Source organism: Pipistrellus hanaki, assembly GCF_964339955.1.
Source record: "Pipistrellus hanaki genome assembly, chromosome: 1".
Classification (NCBI taxonomy): domain Eukaryota; kingdom Metazoa; phylum Chordata; class Mammalia; order Chiroptera; family Vespertilionidae; genus Pipistrellus; species Pipistrellus hanaki.
The window spans coordinates 129,269,351-129,291,747 of NC_140503.1; the positions used below are offsets into that span (position 1 = coordinate 129,269,351).

At 39.4% G+C, this 22,397-nt stretch overlaps 1 protein-coding gene across 3 annotated transcripts in view; it reads left to right on the forward strand.

The window, feature by feature from the left end:
- FBH1 (F-box DNA helicase 1) overlaps nt 1-22,397 on the forward strand; it is a 39,113-nt gene that overhangs the window by 8,888 nt on the left and 7,828 nt on the right. For 2 of the 3 annotated variants that reach the window (XM_084868204.1, XM_084868206.1), the window contains 13 exons: nt 3,257-3,387; nt 3,493-3,628; nt 6,178-6,368; nt 8,662-8,754; nt 9,072-9,163; nt 10,894-11,062; nt 11,807-12,029; nt 12,635-12,722; nt 12,802-12,888; nt 15,401-15,537; nt 19,428-19,527; nt 19,621-19,742; nt 21,789-21,864. In XM_084868204.1, the coding sequence (XP_084724330.1) occupies nt 3,257-3,387; nt 3,493-3,628; nt 6,178-6,368; nt 8,662-8,754; nt 9,072-9,163; nt 10,894-11,062; nt 11,807-12,029; nt 12,635-12,722; nt 12,802-12,888; nt 15,401-15,537; nt 19,428-19,527; nt 19,621-19,742; nt 21,789-21,864 (1,645 nt within the window). The remainder of the gene's footprint in view (nt 1-3,256; nt 3,388-3,492; nt 3,629-6,177; nt 6,369-8,661; nt 8,755-9,071; nt 9,164-10,893; nt 11,063-11,806; nt 12,030-12,634; nt 12,723-12,801; nt 12,889-15,400; nt 15,538-19,427; nt 19,528-19,620; nt 19,743-21,788; nt 21,865-22,397) is intronic. The other variant, XM_084868205.1, reaches the window with a different exon arrangement.

Sequence of the window (22,397 nt, forward strand, 5' to 3'; positions counted from 1 at the left end):
TCTGCATTTGGCTGCTTTGAAGTTTTTGTTTCTATGTATTAGGTAGAGCTGCTGTGTCTCCTGGAATTTGTGTAATAGGTGTTCCATATAGCCTAGTGGCTCAGCCTCCCTAGTCACCTGAGCTGGGAACTCTAGGTTGCACCCCTATATGGGCTGTGTGCATTGTCTTATTGTAGTTGAGCCTTGATTGCTATTGGTGTCACTGGGAGGAATTTACCTCCAGGCCAATTGGCTGTGAGGACCAGCTGAAATTACTGTTGTGCAAGAGACACCCCTTTGGTACAGGACTTGCTTTAGTGTGGCTTTGGTGCTCACTGAATCTGCCTTTTGAGTTTGTTGCTTGTGGAAGTATAGAATTGTAATCTGGTGTGGTCTGAAGCTACCCACTGGGAACACTGGCTCTGGGGCCTCCTGGGAGGTGCAAAGTCAACCACTACCTGGGGCCACCTGGCAGGAGCTACAGAGCAATCTGCAGATGGCTGCTACTTGTATTGGGCTGAGAAGCATCCAGGTGAGGCCAAGCTGTGAAACAAGGCAGGCTGGTAGTGCTGGGTCTTGGACCTCTTATTGATAGGTGTGGGGCACTCTGATGCCAGCTGCTGCTTGTTTGAGAAATTTTAGGAGAGTCTGAAGCCTGAGATAGGACAAGCCATTATATGGAAATGCTGCTGCAAACAGCTTGGATGGGATTGCAAATTGGGTGGGGCAGGGTCTCAGGAAATCACGAGGGTGGAGTGAACAGTGTGAGCCAGGTTGATGGAGACTCAGATATGGTTGCCAGTCAGCTCTGCAATGGTAGAGGTGTTAGCATAGGAGTAATGGACTCTGAACAATTTTGCACCGCTGTCTGGAAACCCCCAAGTTCTTGCCCCTATTCCAGACAGTCCAGTTCTCCATATATCTCTGAGTCCCCCAAGCTGCTGCCCCAGTGCTGGAGCTCAGAGTAAGTGAGTCTGAGTAAGTCTGTGCCTGGGCCCTTTAGTGGAACTGCCTGGGACTCTGGCAGTCTCCAAATCATTCATCTATAATCCCTGCTGTTTTTTTTTTTTTTTTTTTTTTTTTTTTTTAATATATTTTATTGATTTTGTACAGAGAGGAAGGGAGAGATAGAGAGTTAGAAACATCGATGAGAGAGAGTCATCGATCAGCTGCCTCTTGCACACCCCCTACTGGGGATATTTCCACAACCAAGGTACATGCCCTTGACCGGAATCAAACCTGGGACCCTTCAGTCCCCAAGCCGACACTCTATCCATTGAGCCAAACCGGTCTCGGCCCTGCTGGTTTTTATAGTTTGAAGCTATGGGGACTTCTCTTTCCAGTACTGGAATCCTAGGCTGGGGGTCTGGTGTGGGGCTGGGACCCCTTGCTCCTCCCAGGAGGCCTCCACAGCTGAAATATCCCTCCCAAATAAAAATCTCCACATGTGGGTATTAGACCAACTCATTCTGCACCTCTGCCCCTCCTATTAGTCTCAGTGTGATTTCTTCTTTATTTCTCTAGTTGTAAAACTTCTATCAGATTTCAGGTGGTTCTGAATGATGGTTGTACTGTATTTTATTTATAATTTTGATGTGATTTTGGGAGGCAATGAGTACCAGCATTTACCTACATCACCATCTTGATTCTCCAATACATACTTCTGATTATAGTGTTTAGTTTCCATTTGCCTCCAGAATAATATCCAAATTTCCTGGAGGCAGGTAAGGCTTTCCATGTTTTTCCCACTTTATTATCCCAGCCTCATTGCTCACTTCTCAACACATCCTTGTGTTCTATCCACAGCACATGATTTGTTGCATTCCAACCAAAGACTGTATATTCCTTTCCACATGTTGTTTTAACGCTCCAACTCACACTCCCATGTAGAGTTCCTCATATCTGTCTTGGTAGGCTGTGTTTTTGTTTTCATTTGTCTCAAGGTATTTTTATAATTTCTTCATGATTTTTTTGACCCATTGCTTGTTTTAAGAGTGTGTTGTTTAATTTTCATATATTTGTGGGAGTTTTCTCTTACTTTGTTGTTGTTGTTGTTGTGTGTTTTTCCCCCCCTGCTACTGATTTCACGTTTCATTCCACAGGGATTGAAAAAGATACTTTCTAGCCGAAACTGGTTTGGCTCAGTAGATAGAGTGTCAGCCTGCGGACTGAAAGGTCCCAGGTTTGATTCCGGTCAAGGGCATGCATCTTGGTTGCGGGCACATCCCCTGTAGGAGATGTGCAAGAGGCAGCTGATCGATGATTCTCATCGATGTTTCTAACTCGATATCCCTCTCTCTTCCTCTCTGTAAAAAAAGCAATAAAATATATCTTTAAAAAAATATTTTCTATAATTTCAATCTTTTAAAATTTGTTAAGATCTGTTTTGTGACCTAGCATGTGATCTATTTTGGAAAATGTTCCATTCACTTGAGAAGACTATATTCTACTGTGTTTGGGTGGAGTGTTCTGTATAGGTCTGTTAGGTCCAATGAAATGATTGTTTCCTAATTGCTCTTCTGACTAATTATGATATCCATTCTTAAAAGTGAAGTATTGAAGCCTCTATTGCTATTATGTTGCTATTTCTTCCTTCTATTATGTTGGTGTTTGTTTCCTAGATTTAGGAACTCTGTTGTTAGTACATATATACTTATAATTGTTACATCTTCTTGTTAAATTGACCCTTTTATCATTATATAGTCTTTTTTGTCTCTTATAATAATTTCTGACTTAGTGTCTCTCTTGCCTGAGATTAGTATAGACACAGCTTTCATTTTATTTAGTTGTCATTGAAACTCTGAGCTATTGTGTGCTGATATTTCGATAGTGAAATTGAAGTACCAGCTTTTCCCAGATTCTATGTCAAGTTAGTGTTTGAATCAAAACCAAGATGTAGTTCTCCTAGTTTCCAACCCAAATTTATGTAATGTTTGTAGCCCATTTGCTCATCTTTTGAATGAATTATAATTGCCTTTTTAAAACAATATGCTTTTATTGATTTTAGAGATAGAGAGGAAGGGAGAGAAACATCAACATCGATTGGCTGCCTCCTGTATGCCACCTACTGGGGATTGAGCCACAAGCCAGGCTTGTGTGCTGACCTGGGATTGAACTGGTGACCTCCTGGTGCATGGATCAATGCTCAATTATTGAGTTACACCAGTCAGGGATAATTGCTTTTTAATTGGTAGAAGGTAATCCATATGTTTGTGGCCTAATCTGCTCTCTAATAGCCATTGCTTACATGTTATTTTGGATTTTTTCAACTATATAGTTCATTCCTTGGAAAAAGCTGTATCATCGATACTTGATGAACGAAGAGCAAGCTGTCAGCAAAGTAGATGGCATCTTATTGAACCAGGGTATTGAGAAAGAGTCAGATCTTTGTGTGCTGAACCTCATCCGGTGAGTTGCTTTTCTCCTTAGAAGAAGACAGTTTCTGAAGTCCTTTTGCATATCTAATAACTTGTAATCATCTTTCTCATGGACTCCTTTGTAAATGTCTTATAGCTATGTAGCCACCACGAAATGCTCCCCAAGTGTGGATCCTGGAAAAGCACTGTGGAGTCTGAGGGATCACCACCTCCTTCCTGAGGCAGAGGCCTGTGTGCGTCAACACCTCCCTGACCTTTACATCGCTGCTGCAGTAAGTGAAGAAGCTGTGAGGAATTTTGGGGGAAAGTGACATCTTTTTCTTATGGAAGGAAAGTGTAGTGATGATTAATTTTGACTGAAGGTTATTTTAGATTTATTTAAAAAATATTTCCTTAATCTCTGTTTTGAAGCCTTAATCCTGTCATTGGTCCCCTTAGAGAAGTAAAAGTCCATATTGTTGTAGATTCTTAAATCTGGAAGTAACTTTAAAAAGTATTCAGTTCAGCCCTGGCTGGCATGGTTCAGTGATTAGAGCATTGGCCCTTGTACCAAAGGGTCTCAGGTTCAAATCCCGGTCAAGGGCACATACCCTGCACTGGTCTGGGCACGTATGGGCGGCAAGCAATGTGTCTGTCTCTCTCTTTCTCTCTCACCTGCCTCTCTTCCACTCTTTAAAAATCAATGGTAAAAGTATCGTTGGATGAGAATTAACCAAAAAAAAACAAAAAAAAAAAAACCCAAAAAAACCCCAAACATACACACACACATAAAACACCCCTCTAGTGAATATTTATTTATTTATTATTATTATTTTTTTAAAAATATATTTTATTGATTTTTCACAGAGAGGAAGAGAGGGATGGAGAGCTAGAAACATCGATGAGAGAGAATCATCGATCAGCTGCCTCCTGCACACCCCCTACTGGGGATGTGCCCGCAACCACAGTACATGCCCTTGACCAGAATCGAACCCGGGACCCTTCAGTCCGCAGGCCGACGCTCTATCTACTGAGCCAAACCGGTCCCGGCTCTAGTGAATATTTAGAGAATGGCCTAGGTCCCAGCAAGCCTTTTGGGGTGCCCGCCTTGCGCATCTCCGTGGACATGCCTTTCTAGCCCTCTCTAACAGTACAGGGTAGCTTCATTCTCCTAATTGCCACTCTGCTGCGGAGATGAGTAATGAAGCATGTGATTGCATAAGTCAGAATTGCTCAATAATTTAATAAGATTTGTGCTCAGAAAATATCAGAGACCCTGTCAAGATTAAAAAAAAAAAAAAAAAAAAAAAAGCATTCAGTTCAGCCCTGGTTGGTATGGCTCAGTTGCTTGAGTGTCTTCCTTTGCACCAATATGTTGCCAGTTCAATTCCTGGTCAGGGCACATGCCCAGATTGTGGGCTTGATTTCCAGTAGAAGGTATACAGGAGGCAGTGGATTGATGTTTTTTTCTCACATCAATAAATTTTTTTTATCCTCCCTTCCTCTCTAAAAATAAAAAAAATAAAAATAAATTAACATGTTAAAAAAACACATTCAGTTTAATGTTTCATTCCATTGAGGAATCCTTAACCAGAGGATGGTCATCTAACCTCTGAATACTTTGATTAATAAGGATTTCTTTGCAGGGCAGCCCATTCCATCAACAAGGTGGATTATATGAGGACCAGAGAAATTCATGGTCTTGTTATAGATGTACAACTAGTTAATGAGAAGCTGGAAATAGTCCTGAATTTCCTGACCTATGTCTTCTCATTTAGATCATGGATTTTCAAATTTTATTTTGGAAGCTCAATGCAACCTCAACCTGTATTCTGCAGCCAGTAGAGGACTGAAAACCCATCCATGTGCATTTATCTTTCTGTCTTCAGTGAAGTGATTGTTGACAATGATGGAGTGAGTTTTCTTTCACAGGATGGTGGTAGTGAGAGGTGCAGGAAATGTACCTTTCTTGGAATGCGTTCTTTTTTAACAGAGGGACTTGTAGTAAAATTAAGAATGATAAAGATATATGTCCGATTTTTGACTATTTTTATATTAGTGAACATTTTCTTAGACATTACTAAAGTGGAGCATACTGTGTTATAATAATAGATTTTAAATAATTTATTTCATATTTATTTGGAGATATATTTTACTTAATATTTAATAATTATTAAATAAAAACATATAGTAAGTAGTAAATTACTATTTTAATGCCAGAGAATTGTCAGTCTTGACTTCCCCCCTAAAGAGTGCTGTCTTCTTTTGAATCTCCCATCTTTTGTGCTTCAAAAGTAGGTACCCATTTAATAGTGATACTGTTGTGACTCTGTTGAGTATTTGTGGACCTGAGAGCTCACACTGATGTGGAGAAGAAGGGTAGGGAGGTGAGAGCATCATCTGTATGCAGGAGTCGATGTAAAATACTTAACACATGTTATTTAGTTACACTAAGCACTCAAATTCAGAAGTGATTAGGAGGAAGGAATATAGCCTTGGTTGGTGTAGCTCAATTGGTTGGGCATAGTCCTATGCACCAAGAGGTTGCTGGTTCGATTGCCAGTCAAGTGCACATGCCCTGTTGCAGGATCCATTCCTAGTAGGGATTATATAGGAGGCAGCCAGCCAGTGTTGCGCTCTCACATCATTGGTTCTCTCTCTCTATCCCACTTACTCTCTCTCTAAAACTCAGTAAACTATAATATTTAAAAAAATATATATCATATTTTTAAAAAAAGAAGAAAGAATCCAGGGCAAAAGAAAGGTTATTTGATGTGATCTTTATTAATTGTGACCTGTGTTTTGGGGTCTTTTCTTCCCTTTCTGGCCCATCGCACTCTAGGGTGTCAACATGTGGGCTTTGGTAGCAGCCATTGTTCTCCTCTCCAGCAGTGTGAATGACATCCAGCAGTTACTCTTCTGCCTCAGAAGACCAAGCTCCACCGTGACAATGCCAGACATCACTGAGATCTTATACTGCATTGCTGTGCTTCTCTATGCCATGAGGGAGAAGGGAATTAACATCAGCAATCGGTAAAGTGGCAGGAGGGAGAATGGAAACTCTGATAGAGTGAAAGGTCCTAGACATGCCACAGTCCCAGCTCTGCCAATGGAACACTAGGCAAGCCATAAAACTCACACTGTTCAGTTTTGTTTTCTAGTGCTGGGAGACAGATACTGCGTAACATTTTACTGAGTGATTAGTAGTGCAAAGAAAAAAATCCGAGTGATAGGCAAAGGAAATGAGGAGTACTACTTTAGATTGGGTGAGAAAAAGCTTCCCTGAGGAAGTAACATCTGAATTTAAACCTGAATGTCAGGAAGAGCTGGCCATTTTTGTCGGGAGAGCATTTTAGCAGAAGGAATATATAACTTAAAGGCGCAAAGATGGGAATGAATTTAGTATATACAAAGAATAGAGAAGTTTAGTGACATGTGGTGAATAAGAGGGAAAGTGGTATATGATTATGAAAAGTCTGCAGTGACCAGATGAGGAAGATGTTGTGTAGACCATGTAAGGAGTTAAAGTGAAATTTAAGGTATGAAGCCCAGCTCTAGAAGGCCCTGGCCTGGAGATGGGCAGTGTGACAGTGCAGAAGTTCCAGGAGAACCTAGAGAGGATACTTGGATTTCCTTTCTGGAATTAGTGAGCCTTAGGAGTAACATGGTGGTGGTTCTAGGTGAACTGTGGCCCAGTCAGTCATGATAAAGTCTCCATTTAGTCTCCATAAATGTCAGAGTATTTACTGTGTTTCTGAAATATATTTTAATTCATTCATTAAATATTGCTTATGTTGTTCCCACTCCATGGCATTGAGATGTGGAGGAAGGAGTTTCATACATAATTCAGATAAGACAAATACACAAATGATGAATAATGATCACAAGTGCAAATATGAACCTGCAAATTATCTGCATGTTTACATGGACATATATGAGGAATGGGAAACATGTATATTGTGTTTATATCTTTTTCCCCCTGCTTTACCTGGGAGGTAATCTTTTATTTTTCCACTTATAGCAAGGATTACTATCAAATTCCACTTATTGGGCTAGAGAACTTTATTAGCGAAAAACTTGCCATTCACATACACTTGTGATTCATTGGCCACCAGTGGTCTCAACTCCAAGCTCTAACAGTATACAGTCCTGGGAGATAATGTTTTTTATTTTTAGATTTTATTGATTTCAGAGAGGAAAAGAGAGTGGGAGAGAGAGAGATAGAAACATCAATGATGAGAGAGAACAATTGATTGTCTGCCTCCTGCACACCCCCCACTACGATTGAGCCTGCAACTTGGGCATATGCTTTTGACCGAAATGGAACCCAGAACCCTTTTATCCCCAGACTGACACTCTATCCACTGAGCCAAACCAGCTAGGGCCTGAGAGATAATCTTAATGTGATCAGAGTCTGGAATGTTATTTAGTCTAAATGTTATTTAGTCTCTCTCTAAAACTCAATAAACTATTTTTAAAAATATATACCATACTTAAAAAAAAAAAAGAAAAGAAAAAGGAGGAGGAGGAATCCAGGGCAAAAGAAATCTTAATGTGACCAGAGACTGAAATGTTGTATTGTAAAAGTATTTGTTTCATCAAAAAGATTGATGTGTGGAGGCTACCTGTTCTCACTCCAGGAACAGGGAGCAATGCACTAAATGGTGGGCAATTGGTGATAGAAGGAGGTGAGTTTGGGCTCATGTGAACATAGAGAGGTTTGGAGTGACTTGTGATGGGATATGTCCAGTGCCTCTTTTGAGTGCACTGTGTGGTCTATGGTCCTTATTTGTGACTTGGAGAATGTTTTGTTTTCTAGTTCTTAGTAATCATATCTTATTACCCGTGTAGCACCCTTCCTTTGGGGCCTTAAAAGATAGAAAGCTCTTCATGCTTCTAAACCAGTATCACCTCACAGGGAAAAACAGGGGCTCACAAAGATAAAATGACGTTACATTAATGTTGAACAAGAATCTCTCTAGGAGCAGAATTTACATTTGTTTTCAACTGATTCATACTGTTTTTGTGATTATTTGTCTATATGGTCTCAGCTAATGAATGCCTCGTTCCCCAAAGAACATGCCCTGATCTCTCCTTTTGCCATTGCACACTGGAGCCAGGGTCTTTCCCAGAATTGTGCTCTCCAAGAGGGCTTTGGCCAGCTCTAGGTATATTTAATTTTTTTCTTTCCTTTATCATAAAATGGTGGTAGGTTTTTAATTTTTTTTTTTAAGCAATGGTAAAGAATCTAAATTCAACCTAGGAAAAATAAGATATAGATTATGGCTTAATTTGATATTCTCTAAATCTGCTTTTTCCCTGTTAGGATTCACTACAACATCTTTTATTGCCTGTATCTTCAGGAGAATTTCTGTACTCAGGCCACAGAAGTTAAAGAGGAAACATCGGTTTCACCAGGGTATGTATATAGATAAGTAAGAGGAAGAGAGAGAGAGAAAGAGAGACAGAGAGAGGGAGAGAGGTCTTCCATTCTTGAAGATTAAAATTAAAATTCACCCATTTTAATTTTACAATTCAATGATTTTTAGTAATTTTCCTGAGTGTGCCATCAATATCGTAGTCTAGTTTTAGAACATTTTTATCACCTCAAAAGGGAGATCTTTTCTTTGGTTAAATTTTGCTTATCTGATTTGCCTGTTTGGTTTTTGATAGTATGTCACCTGGTCTTTTCAATTCCATTGTGTTTTTCTAATTTATCTTCTCTAATGATTATAGCAGGAAAACCATCCAACTTACACATGAACAACGGCTGATTGTGAACCATAAGATGGAACCTCTCCAGGTGGTAAAAATTATGGCATTTGCAGGTAAGAGAGCTTGCCAATACTGGAATAGAGAGTCAGGTTCATGACTTATCACTACATCTCTCTTCCCTATTACCTGCCAGAATATCTTTACCTGGATTTGTTATTGAACTACTTCAATGAAATAATCTAAAAAGCAGTTGCCAATAAATATTGGTTTTTCTTACCACACCGGGGAGCATCCACATTCCTGGTGAGACATAGTTCATAGGAATTAGTTTGCAGAGTAGTTACCAAAGGGATTGATCCAACCTGTCATTTATCATCATATATGCTCAATCACTGATTGCTTATGTACTGGCATGTTACATTAATCTTTCAGAGTTTCAGTAGCTCCTGATTTCTGTTGGGTGAAGTCAAGAAAGACATTCCACCATTTGGTTCTAACCTACATTCTCAAATATATTGTTGACTCTTCTCATGACTCAGTCAATGCATTGTTCATACAGTTTCTTAAAGTACTTGGTTATTCTTTTGTCTGAACCTTTGCTCATGCTATTTTCCTACCTAGAATTTCTTTCCGCTTTTTTTCTGCCTACATATCTTACTAAAAACAACAGTAGCCATTTCTTAAATGCCTGTCATGTGCCTGGCACTGTGATAATCCTAACAGCATTCTGTAAGGTTGGTTAGTTATCTCTGTTTTATAGATGAGGATTTGAAGCTCAGAGAAAAAAATTACTAAGCCCCAAGTTAAATAAACAAATAAGTGATAGAAGTAGAAATAAAAACTGTATCTATTTCCAAAAACCTGCCTTTTTCCTCCTCTTCTCCTTCCCTTTTTTCTCCGCCTCCCTTTGTTCTTTGCTATGTTGGCTCCCATCATTTCTGGTTCTTCTTGATGGAGGCTTCTTTATTCATTTGAGTCCTATATGACCTCTGAACTCTTACCTATAACTAATAATCCTTATTAATTGTTTGGCACCTGATTATACAGTAGGAATAGCAACATGTATACTTTATAAATACTACACTGTGTCATTCATCTTCAAAACAGCCCTGTAAGGTTGGAAATGGAATACTATTTTTCTTTTCTTTTTTGACAAGTGAAATTTATTTTGTTTCCAAATCCATATTCTTTCTCACTTTACTGTGTTATCATTATACTTATGTTTTGTTCTAGTTGTTTCAACTGTATTCGTATTTTATGTCCAACTAGATTATATTGTAGAAACCTTGCTTTATGTTTTTTAATATACGCCTAGTACTTAGCATACAACTGAACATGTAGTAGGTACTCTACTCAAATACTTTTTAAATGAATGACAGTTGACTAACTGAATGATTGAATGTTTGGTGGAGAGGTAGGGAAGAGAAGAGAGTTCAGAATGAATCTCATTTATATGCTCTTGCCATCGAAGCATTAATAAGTCCTAAGCCAGCCATAGCTACCATTTATTGCATTCTGCTTTTACTTGGATTATCTTTTTCCTGCCTGACCCTTCTGTTACTCATTCATGGCTGAGAAGCACACTCTCAATTTCATTGAGACCAAGTGGCTTGTTCTTCCCTACTTAGCTAACAGAGCCATGATTCCAACAAAGATTAATCTGGTTTAGAATCTGCTATTCTTTTCATTATACCGTTGTTCATTTTTATCAGTATTGGAAAACTTGTTACTCTCTAGTCTTAAGCAAGAGGCGAGATAAATGTGGATAAAACTTGACCGAGGCATCCTTTGGAACACTTTTTCCTGGTCAGAAGGTCATTTCCTTTCCTTTTGGCTTCCCTAGGTACTGGGAAGACATCCACCCTGGTCAAGTATGCTGAAAAGTGGTCTGGGAGCAAGTTTCTTTATGTGACATTTAACAAGAGCATCGCAAAGCAGGCCGAGCGAGTCTTCCCCAGCAATGTCACCTGCAGAACCTTTCACTCCATGGCGTACAGACACGTTGGGCAGAAGTGAGTATTGTGTTGCCACCATTATTATTATGTCTAATTACTGTTTTCATGTTGCAATTATCATGATCACATATGGACTTACACCATAATGGCACTAAGAAAATTGAATGCTTTTATCTCCATTTATAGACAGGAAATAGAAAGATAGATGTAGTGATTTATACTTTTACCTTATAAAAATACATTGTTTACAAGTAATGTCTAAGGTGGGGCAATCTCTCTCATTTCTCTGGAACTGAAGCACAGAAAATCAGGATGACTTGTCAGAATATCAGCAATATGATTGGTCAGTTTTAGGGTGTCCTTGGAACTGGGCAAGAGAGAGAAAGCTAAGCTGAATTGCAGTTGGCCCAGGTCTCTTGAAGCCTCTGAATCGGCATTCCCTTGGATATGAAGCCTTCAAGGAGCTTTGAGTGTCCTTACTTAGGGCCTCTTGGATTTTGGTCTGCATCTTGAATTAGTAGTATCTGCCATGAGCTACTGCATCTTCAGGGTTAATATGTATGAATTCCTGGAAGCTTAATGAAGTCATTCCAAATCATACATGGATCTGGCTTAACTTCTCTGGCTTTTTCCCTCTCATGTATATGTGATACTGAGAGTGACTTTGTGGTGTCATTTCAGAGAAGGGGATTGGGAGTGGGGGACACATTTTGTTGGCATTGCCAAATACTGTTCATTTGGGATATTACAGGTACCAGTAATATAAAGCCAAATACTGTTCATTTGGGGTATGTTTTACAGGTACCAGTTAAAGAAGAAATTGAATTTCTTCAAGTTAACACCCTTCATGGTCAATTTTGTCCTTGCTGAAGGGAAAGCTGGATTCATAAGGGCCAAGCTAGTGTGTAAGACTTTAGAAAACTTCTTTGCCTCGGCTGATGATGAACTGAATATTGATCACGTACCTATTTGGTGTAAGGACACCCACGGACAGAGAGTCATGGTTAAACAGAGTGAAAAACTGGTGAGTATTGAAATATCTTTAGTGTTAGGGATCTGGTAGTAAATGAGAAGAGTTGACATGATACAGTGTTATATTTGTCTTTCATTTTTTCATAATTGCTGGCAGGAAGTAATGGTGGAGGGTGAGATTGTAGGCTAATTGTGATAGCTGGGAGTTGTAAAGTGTTTTGTTTGTGAAGAATACTCATGGACATCTTACTTAGTTCTCGCATTGGTTTTCCCATTTAGAAAATGAGGCATCAACCCAGGGTTTGTAGGAGTTTGTCTGGGCTGCTGATGAATCTAAAGATTGGGAATCTCTTTTCTAATTTTTAACAAGTTTTTTTCAGTCATTTGCCATTCTTTTTATGAATTAATTGTTAGTCATAAATCTATAGACATGATCTAGCCTTTTCTAGTCCACCAGATTTTGTGTTGTCTGAGCAATGTTCTGTCACTGGGCTGTCATGGAGCCAGAAGGAGGTTAGGGAAGTGACTGCCACTCACCGAACTGGGATGGTGTCTTTATTCTGCTCTCTGCTCCCTATGTGGAAATGAAAGTGTGATTTCAGGGTGCTGTCTTTTCCAGGGTCTTAAACTAGGAGTTACCAATTACTTGTTTTCTAGAACAGTGTTCTTGAAGCAAGCCGCATTTGGGACAACATGCAGAAGCTAGAGGATTGCAGAGAAGAGGCTTACCAAATGACTCATGATGGTATGCAAATTTCCAAATCTTGCTGTTCAATGTAACTGCTTTAGTTATGAGTTCTGACTGTTGTACTCCCTTCTTTTAGGCTACTTGAAACTCTGGCAGTTGAGCAAGCCTTTGCTTGACTCTTTTGACGCCATCTTTGTGGATGAGGCCCAGGACTGTACCCCAGGTGATAAATTATTTTGGACATCAGCAGTCTCAAACACTTAGAAACAATATCATGATTATATAAGAGGACATATATGTGAAATAAATTGATTATTCTCATTTGTTCTAAGGAAGAGGAGCAAATGATATTTAGTCATTCAGAAAGCCTTTATTATTTGATTTTGGATTTCAGCAGTTGTCCTTTCCCTCACCCAAGACAGATTAATTTTCCTCTAAATGTTTTGCTTCAGGTTATGCTTTAAATGTTGATGAAGCATAGGTCATCAGATGATAGGGACCTAGATTCATGCTGAGTGGGAAAAGACGGTCAATTTAGAGTGAACAATTTGTGTTGTATATTTTTCAAGTGGCTAATCCTATATAATAAAAGCCTAATGTGCAAATTGTCCCCTTGGGCGGTCATTCAATTGGGAGTTTGACCGCTCGCTATAACGTGCGCTGACCACCAGGGGTGGGTGCGGGACATGGCAGGTGTTGGTGACACAGTGCTGGCAGCGGGTGGCAGTGGAGGCGCTGCTGGCCCTGATGGGCCCCGATGAGAGCGGGACTGTGGCGGGATGGTAGAGCAGGTGAGTGGGCGGCGCCAGGCCAAGGCAGGTGCAAACAGGGGCCAGATGGCCCCGCAGATGATGGCGGCAGGGGGCAGGGCTGCCGCTCGGCTCCCAGGTGCTGAGGGAGCCAGGTGGGAGGCCCCAGCCTTGATCAATCACCTTGCGGGGGGGATAGTGGAGCAGGTGAGGGGGTGGTGCAAGGCCAAGGTGAGGTTCCAGGAGGGGCTGCAAGGCTGGGGGCGTGAGCCGGGGCCTGATCTCTCCAGGCCACCCCAAGGAACCCCACCCATGCATGAATTTGTGCACCGGGCCTCTAGGAGAAAATAGGCAGTGCGACTTTGTAGGTTATTTTGGGACCTTAGGTTATAACATTAGTGAGAAAATATAATTTACCTCATTTTATATTTGTCTATGTGATTTTCATATACAAAAATGTGTTCAGTATCCGAGAGATGCAAATCAAAACAACAGTGCAGTACCATCTCACACCTGTCAGAATGGCCAACATCAACAAATCAACAAACGACAAGTGTTGGCGAGGTTGTGGAGAAAAAGGAACCCTCGTGCACTGCTGGTGGGAATGCAGACTGGTGCAACCACTGTGGAGAACAGTGTGGAGTTTCCTCAAAAAACTGAAAATGGAACTCCCATTTGACCTAGTAATCCCACTCCTAGGAATATATCCCAAGAAACTAGAAACACCAATCAGAAAGGATATATGCACCCCTATGTTCATAGCAGCACAATCTACAATAGCTAGAATCTGGAAACAGCCTAGGTGCCCGTCAGCAGATGATTGGATCCAAAAACCATGGTACATCTACACAATGGAATACTATGCTGCCATAAAAAAGAAGGAATTCTCATCATTTGCAGCAACCTGGATAGAACTAGAGAACATCATGCTGAGTGAAATAAGCCAGTCAATGAAAGAGAAATACCACATGGCCTCACTCATTTATGGATATTAAAGAACATTATAAACTGACAAACCGAAAGTCAGATATAAAGACAGTAAAGCAATAAGCAGACTGTAAAATTACAGCAGGGAGAGTAGGGAGATCTGGGGGAGATAAGAGATCAACCGAAGGACTTGTATACATGCATATAAGTACAAACAATGGACACAAAACTCTGGGGAGGGAGGGTATGTATGGGAGGGGGGGGGCAATGTTAAAATATGTACACAGATAATAATTTAATTAAAAAAGAGAAAAAAAAAATCAACCAAGTATTCAAGTGTGTAGGCCTCGTTCCAAAACTCATTGCTGGTTTAAATAAACAGCTTTGCTTTGCTTTGCCAAATAAATAAATAAATAAATAAAATAAAAAAATAAAAAAATAAAAAAATAAAATGTTTAGAAAGGCCTTTGAAATATATATTATTACTATTATTTTTTTAAAATATATTTTATTGATTTTTCACAGAGAGGAAGAGAGAGGGATAGAGAGTTAGAAACATCAATGAGAGAGAATCATTGATCAGCTGCCTCTTGCACACCCCCAACTGGGGATGCGCCCGCAACCAAGGTACATGCCCTTGACCGGGATCGAACCCGGGACCTTTCAGTCCGCAGGCCGACGCTCTACCCACTGAGCCAAACCGGTCCCGGCGGCCTTTGAAATATATAAAGTGGCAAATAACTATTAATTACAATTATTATATTATCTTTATAATGTGAAAAAAATAAAGAATTGGGATACAATATTTCCTCCAGTAAAAAAAAAAAAAAAAAAAAAATGTGTTCAGGACTTAAAATAATCTACATTCTTAGGATTAGAAACTCTTTTGTCTGTTATAAAATCATTTCTTTGGAATGAATGTGCCTGTACTGCAGGACAAGACAACTGGCTCAGTTTCATGAAAGCATTTTCATCCCTTTTTGTCTCAAGTGTGGTTTCTTTTTGCAATGTAGGCTGGCTTTATTTGAGAGCTCTTATGCTCCCTCTTATTGTTTGCAGCGATCATGAATATAGTTCTGTCTCAGCCATGTGGGAAGATCTTTGTAGGGGACCCACACCAGCAGATCTATACCTTCCGTGGTGCAGTCAATGCTCTGTTTACAGTCCCTCACACCCATGTCTTCTATCTCACACAGGTAAGAGCTCTCTTTGCTCCCGAGTCCCCAGAAGCACATAAACAAGCATTGTGGTTCCCTATCCTTGTTTTTTAGTGGTTACTGTGTGCTAGGACCTGTGCCAGGTTTTGTGTTAGCCACTCCTTGCTTCTAAGCAGTGGTTCACTGTCGTTCTCAGGGGATCTGCAAAGTCCAGTGGTTTTTATAATAGTAACTAGAGGCCCAATGCACGAAGATTTGTGCAAGAATGGGCCTTCTTTCCCCGGCTGCTGGCCCTGCCTTCTCTCCAGTGGAGCTGCCTTTCCACCTTCCCACGCTGCCCAGAGGCCCGAGCGGCTGGTGCAATGCAGAACACCTGCATCATCACTATCGCAAATTAACCCACCATCTTTGTTGGGTTAATTTGCATACTCACTCCTAATTGACTGGTGGGTGTCGCGAAGATATGGCAAATTTGCATCTTTCTCTTTTATTAGTGTAGATTTGCTTTTTTCACTATGTTAACATTTGAACTGATGATGCAGAGCAGTGGTGGGTGAAACTGCTAGTGCCTTCCCATGGACAAAGGCATTGGCACCAAACAGTACTAGCAGTCATTGTATTCTTTACTTCAATGCACTTAAAGAGTTTAAAAACAAAAAGCAACAACCCCCCTACCCCCCCCAAACAAAACAGTTTTCTTAAAAATGTACTTGATATAGAAAAAAATTAATGTTATTAACTGTTGTCCCTTGAGGACATACATCTCTTTAATATTCTGGGTGATGAAGAGGAAGGTATGAATAAAGTACTTCTGCCAACCGAAGTATGATGGTTGTCTAATGAAGAGCACTTTTGTGATTGAGTTGCAAAGTACACTGGCAGCTCTTTTCTTATAGTACCATTTGTCATTGAAAGAACAGCTCACTGACCAACTCTGGTTATTCAGATTTGGGTTTTTAGCATTTTCTCTAAAATGAATGAAATGAGCTATGACTCATTGCCAAAGATAGAATCTTTGTTTTCAAGTGAAATCTAAATTTTGATGTCTGCCACTGTTAGTATGACAACCCATGGTGTCCTTGATTGTCTAAAAAGGTTACTAAACTTCCCTCCCTTTTCAATATGCATGTGTGTAAGGCTGATTTTTCTTCGTCTTTTAACCAAAACAACATGTCACTGCAGATAGAATGCAGACACAACTGAGAATTCATCTGTCTTCTATTCAGCTTGGCATTAAAGAGATTTGCAAAAATGTAAAACAGAGACACTTTCTTCCTGCTAAATTTTTTTTGTTTTAGAAAATATATTTAAAAAATACGTTATTTATGTTATTATGCAATTGGGCTTATTATTATTATTTTTGAATGAATCAAAGTTTCTAATGTGGTATCATAGTTAAATACAACTCATAAATAAAAGCTCCTTCAGAGCCTCAGCAATTGTTAAAAGGGTAAAGAGTACTGAGACCAAGAGATGCAAGAACAACTGTTTTTAAGAAACACTTCCAGTTAGGATATGAGATGTGCCAGGTAGTAATCTGAACAGTTTTTTCTGTTGTAGAAAATCCTGCAACCTTTTCTGTGACTTTATTCTTTTGAGTTCCTGTTGTATTCTAGGTGATTTATGTAATGTATTTAGGATGATATAGGGTGATTTAGGTAACTCAGAGTAACTTTTAATAGACATTTTCAGATTTACAGAAGAATTGAGACAGTAGTAGAAAAATTTCTCATATTCCATGCATTCAATTTACCATATCCTATATAATAAAAGCATAATATGCTGTGTCTGACCGATCGCTATGATGTGCACTGACACCAGGGGGCAGATGCTTTGACTGGTAGGTTAGCTTGCTGCTGGGGTCCAGCCAATGGGGACTGGGTGAGAGGGCTGGACACACCTGGAGCCCTCCTGCAGTTCTCCCCTGGCCAACCCCAATCGCCCTGATTAGGATTAGGTGAGATGGCCCCTATTGGCCTGGATTGCTGGCCAGGGCAAGGAACCCCACCCATGCATGAATTTGTGCACCAGGCCTCCAATTATTAACAGTTCATTACTTGTGGTGCATTTGCCACAATTAATGAACTAGTATTGGTCCTTATTATAAAGCCTTAGTTTATTTAGATTTCTTTAGTTTTTGCCTAATGTCCTTTTCTGTTCAATGAAGGTTACCATATCTTCATAATATGCAGTTGTCATTTCTTCTTAACCTGTTGGCTGTGACAGTTTCTCAGACTTTTCTTGTTTTGGATAACTTGGACAGTTTTGAAGAGTACTGGTCAGGTGTTTTATAGGATGCCTGTATTGGAATTTATCTACTGTTTTTCTCATGATCAGACTGATGTTATGGGTGTTGGGGAGGAAGATCTCAGAACAAAACTATTACTTTCATGACAATATTGAGGGACTATGACTTAACAATTGTTGATGTTAACCTTAATATTCTGGCTGGAGTAGTGTTTGTCAGGTTTCTCTCCCTGCCCCCTGCCCTTTCCATACTATATACTTTGGAAGAAATTCACTATACTTAATCCTTATTTAAGAATATGTGTTGGAGTATCTATAAATTATTTGTTGTTCTTCTGCAAGAGAGATTTATGTCTTCTCTCCCATTTATTAATTTATATCAGTATGGTTTGATTATTTCATAATTTGGGTTATGATTCACTCAGGAAAGTTTTATAGAAACTAAGTCTCACTTTCCTTTGACTATATTATTGATATTCACCAAAGCACATAATACTTTATTACTTTAAGTTAGAAATGCACAAAAAAGGCTGTGAATATCATGAGTTTGGGGAAGAATGGCATCTTTCCAGCTGTAGTGGTCAAGAAATTAGGTGTCAAGAAGACTTTTGAAGGGCAGGTAATTGTTTTTGCCATGCACTAATGCAGGGAGAGTTCAGGGAATGCTCAGGTAATAATGATTATACTTGTGGCTGATTATGTAGGGCAATGGTTTAAATTAATGTTGAGAAAATTTCTAAGGCAAGGAGAGAAACTCCCCCCCACTTAGTCTTTTGTATAATTTATACTTGTTAGATTTGATTTTGAAAGAAGGGTAGAGGTTGTTTAAGAGAAAAATTTGCCACTGGTTTTGGGAATAAAAGGAAATAGGCTGTGATGAATCTTTAAAATGTATGCATCACCTGTATTATTCTTCCTTTCCAAAAAATTGCTTAAAATATGTTTTTCTTAATTTCAGAGAGAGGAAGGGAGAGGGAGAGAGAGATAGATACATCAATGATACATCAATGGTCAGTTGTTTCCTGCACACCCCTACTGAGGATTGAGCCCACAACCCTGGACATGTGCCCTAACTTGGAATCGAATCAAACTGTGACCTCCTGGTTCATGGGTTGATGCTCAACTTCTGAGCAATACTGACCAGGCTGCTCTTCCTTTTTTTTTTCTTTCTTTTTTTCTTTTTCTTTTTTTTCTCTTTCTTTTTCTTTGCAAGAGCATAGCTTGAGGACAGTGTGTGGGGAAGATTGTTCTGGCAGAGGTATAGAGAGGCAAGGACAGTAGGAGGAAACTGGAGGGAAAGAGACCAAGTAGGTAAGGCATGAAGTTTGAGTTTCGGAGCTGACCTGGCAGCAGTGATAAGCAATATATTATAGAAAATGTGGTGGGTGAATTGTCAAGATTTGGATTTGGGGACAAGAGGGGAAAAAAAGGCAACTAAAGTTTCAAGATAGAAAATGCTATTCTGAACATTTAGAAATAAAGTCAGTGGTTCTTTGTCAAGTTCCTGTTCGGTTTGTTAACTAACAAGTGGATTAACAATACGGAATTTCCAAATATGCTCTCCAGGTAAGGAGAGCCAGAATGATCACTTTGGCAAATCAGAGACTTGGTAATGATAGAAATGTGCTAACATACTTCAGGGAGCGGTTGCTAACTCTTTTTGTTTTGCTCTTTTCCAACAGAGTTTTAGATTTGGTGTGGAAATAGCTTATGTCGGAGCGACTATCTTGGATGTCTGCAAGAGAGTAAGGAAAAAGACTTTGGTTGGAGGAAACCATCAGAGTAAGGTTTTCAGTTCTTCTTCTTTTATTTGCTACAAAAATTAGTTTCCTCTTTATTTGGATTTGCTGTAGAGTTTGTGCTGTCTCCCAAAAGGTGGCATTAGAGGTGATACAAAGGGGCAGGTGGCCCTGTTGTCCCGGACTAATGCCAGTGTGTTTGATGAGGCTGTACGGGTGACTGAAGGAGAAGCACCTGCAAGGATACATTTGATTGGGGTAAGAGTAAATTTCTATTGACTGCTTCATGCACAGAAACATTGCAGACAAACACAGCCAATGGAAATGTTCAGTTTAGTTAAGATTATTATGTAAGCAAGCATTTGAATTTGGATTTTTGACATTTTTCACCATCTGCACTGAAGTCTTTCAACCTTACTATTCTGATTATGCTAGCCAAGCATTCCTATACAGTCAGATAAAACAACAACAACAACAACAACAACAACAAACAACCACAACAAAAAAGCAAGGATCTCCTACTATTTAAAAAAAAAAATGCCCTTTTTACCTTTGGCTGTGCAAATGAGGCTGCTGGCTACCTGTGAATGTTCCGTGTGTGTTGTTCATTAGTGTAAGAGTGGGTAAGGTGACAACACGGCTGGGACAGGCTAGTGGGCTCCAGTGGATAAGAAGTGAATACGTAGTTCTAGCTCTGGTCTGTCACTAACTTTGTGTGGCTCGTGGCAAGTCACAACTTCTGTGTGCCTCATTCTCTCCTTCTCTAAGATAAAAATAATGCCTTTTCTTTACCTGTTTCATGGGGAAGTTAGGGTTCATTGACATTTATATGGCATTTTTAACTCTTGAAGCAAAGTTATATGACTAAAAGACATTTGCTCATTCATTTATGAAAAAATATTTTCGAGGGCCTACTATGTGTAGCCATTCAGTAAATATATTGAGTGAGTCATAATCATGATGTTCTCACTTCTCTTTTTTATTTATAAAGATTTTATAACTAAGTTATAGGAAGAATTCGGCCTTAATCTCAGTATTTCATATAATTCTCATTTTTGCTAATTATTTGTCTTTGTCCTTCTAGATGTGTATTTTTACATTATTCTCATTATAGTATACAGTAAAAAGTATGCTGTTTTAACTCAACACATAAACATTTCTTTCATGTTGCTACTATAATGTCATTAACAACATTTCATTTAGTGGATATAGCATAATTTAGCTATTTTTGTTATTGTAAGAAAATACCAGTAGTACTTGGGGAGTACCATCCATGCTGGGCATCAGGTATAATGATACATGCTCATCACCTGTAGCATGTATCATTATACCTGATCACATCTGGTTTCCAATTATGATGTATACTGTTTTGGTCTCTGTTCTATGTTAATGTGTATATGTCCCTTCCCAAAATGATGATAAATTCTTGTAGTGTGGAGCCTTTGACACGTGTTTCTTCAGTACTGGGGCCTGATGCTGTGCAAATGCTGGGTCCCCCAGCCAGTGCTCAGTACATGCTTCTAAGTAGAATTGGTCTGAACTGTGACACAGTCAGACCCTCTCCTCCAGGAGCTAATAGCCTTTTAAAACAATAATCTGGACCTATAGATATTCTCTAATTCTTTTCTCAAAAGAAATAATGGTAAGTATTCATAGCCCACACTTTGTATTCAAGTATTCTTAATTGCAACCTTTTATATTCCTGAAAGATAGATGATTTAAATTGTCCTTTTTTTTTTTTTAATAAGAAAAGGTGCAGCTAGTTCTTGCCTTTTTTATTTTTAATTTTTTAATTAATTATGTATTTATTTTTAAAATACATTTTATTGATTTTTTACAGAGAGGAAGGGAGAGAGAGAGAGTTAGAAACGTCGATGAGAGAGAAACATTGACCAGCTGCCTCCTGCACACCCCCAACCGGGGATGTGCCTGCAACCAATGTACATGCCCTTGACAGTAATTGAACCTGGGACCTTTCAGTCCGCAGACCGACGCTCTACCACTGAGCCAAACCGGTTTCAGCAGTTCTTGCCTTTTTTAAAATAGGAATAGTTTGAGGTAGCAGCTAAAACTTAGCATTTAATAATCCTGAATTTTCAGGCTGCATTATAGCCCCAGGCTTTTCCAGTTGATGAAGTTTCCTGCTTACTTTTCTTACACTTTGGGTACAATTTGAGATCTGTTTCCAAGAAATCATCTAATTTCATATTCACATCTCAACAGTTAGTTTACTATTGTTAAGGCAAAAACAAAACACACACACAAAAAAAAACACCCAAAAATCCCACCAAAAAACTTTTTCAGGGGATTAAATCATTTGGATTGGACAGAATCGTTGATATTTGGATCCTTCTTCAGCCGGAGGAAGAACGGAAGAAACGTGAGTACCCTCCTGGCCATGTAGGAAGAATATATGCAGTGGACGGAAGCACTGCAGTGACGAGGGACGGGAGAAGGATGGGCATATTCTGAATCAGTTTTTAAATTCTGAGGAAGGGTGGAACTAGTGTTGCTCTTTTCCCATCAAGACTGGGATCCCTGAGGCCTCTGTTTTCAGAGGTACTGATAACTTTTTCCATATCCTTCTCTCAGGAGTCCTAAATTTATTTCTATTGTTGGTCCCTTAGACTGTCTTCCCTCATCATCTTTTCTGTCTGCCTGGGCAACTTTATTCACTGAAACTTCTGCATGTGCCCTAAATGATCATTGCTAACATTTCTTTTTTATTTTTTAATTTTTTAAATTATTTTATTGATTTTTTTACAGAGAGGAAGAGAGAGGGATAGAGAGTTAGAAACATCGATGAGAGAATCATCGATCAGCTGCCTCTTGCACACCCCCTACTGGGGATGTGCCCGCAACCAAGGTACATGCCCTTGCCCGGAATTGAACCCGGGACCTTTCAGTCCGCAG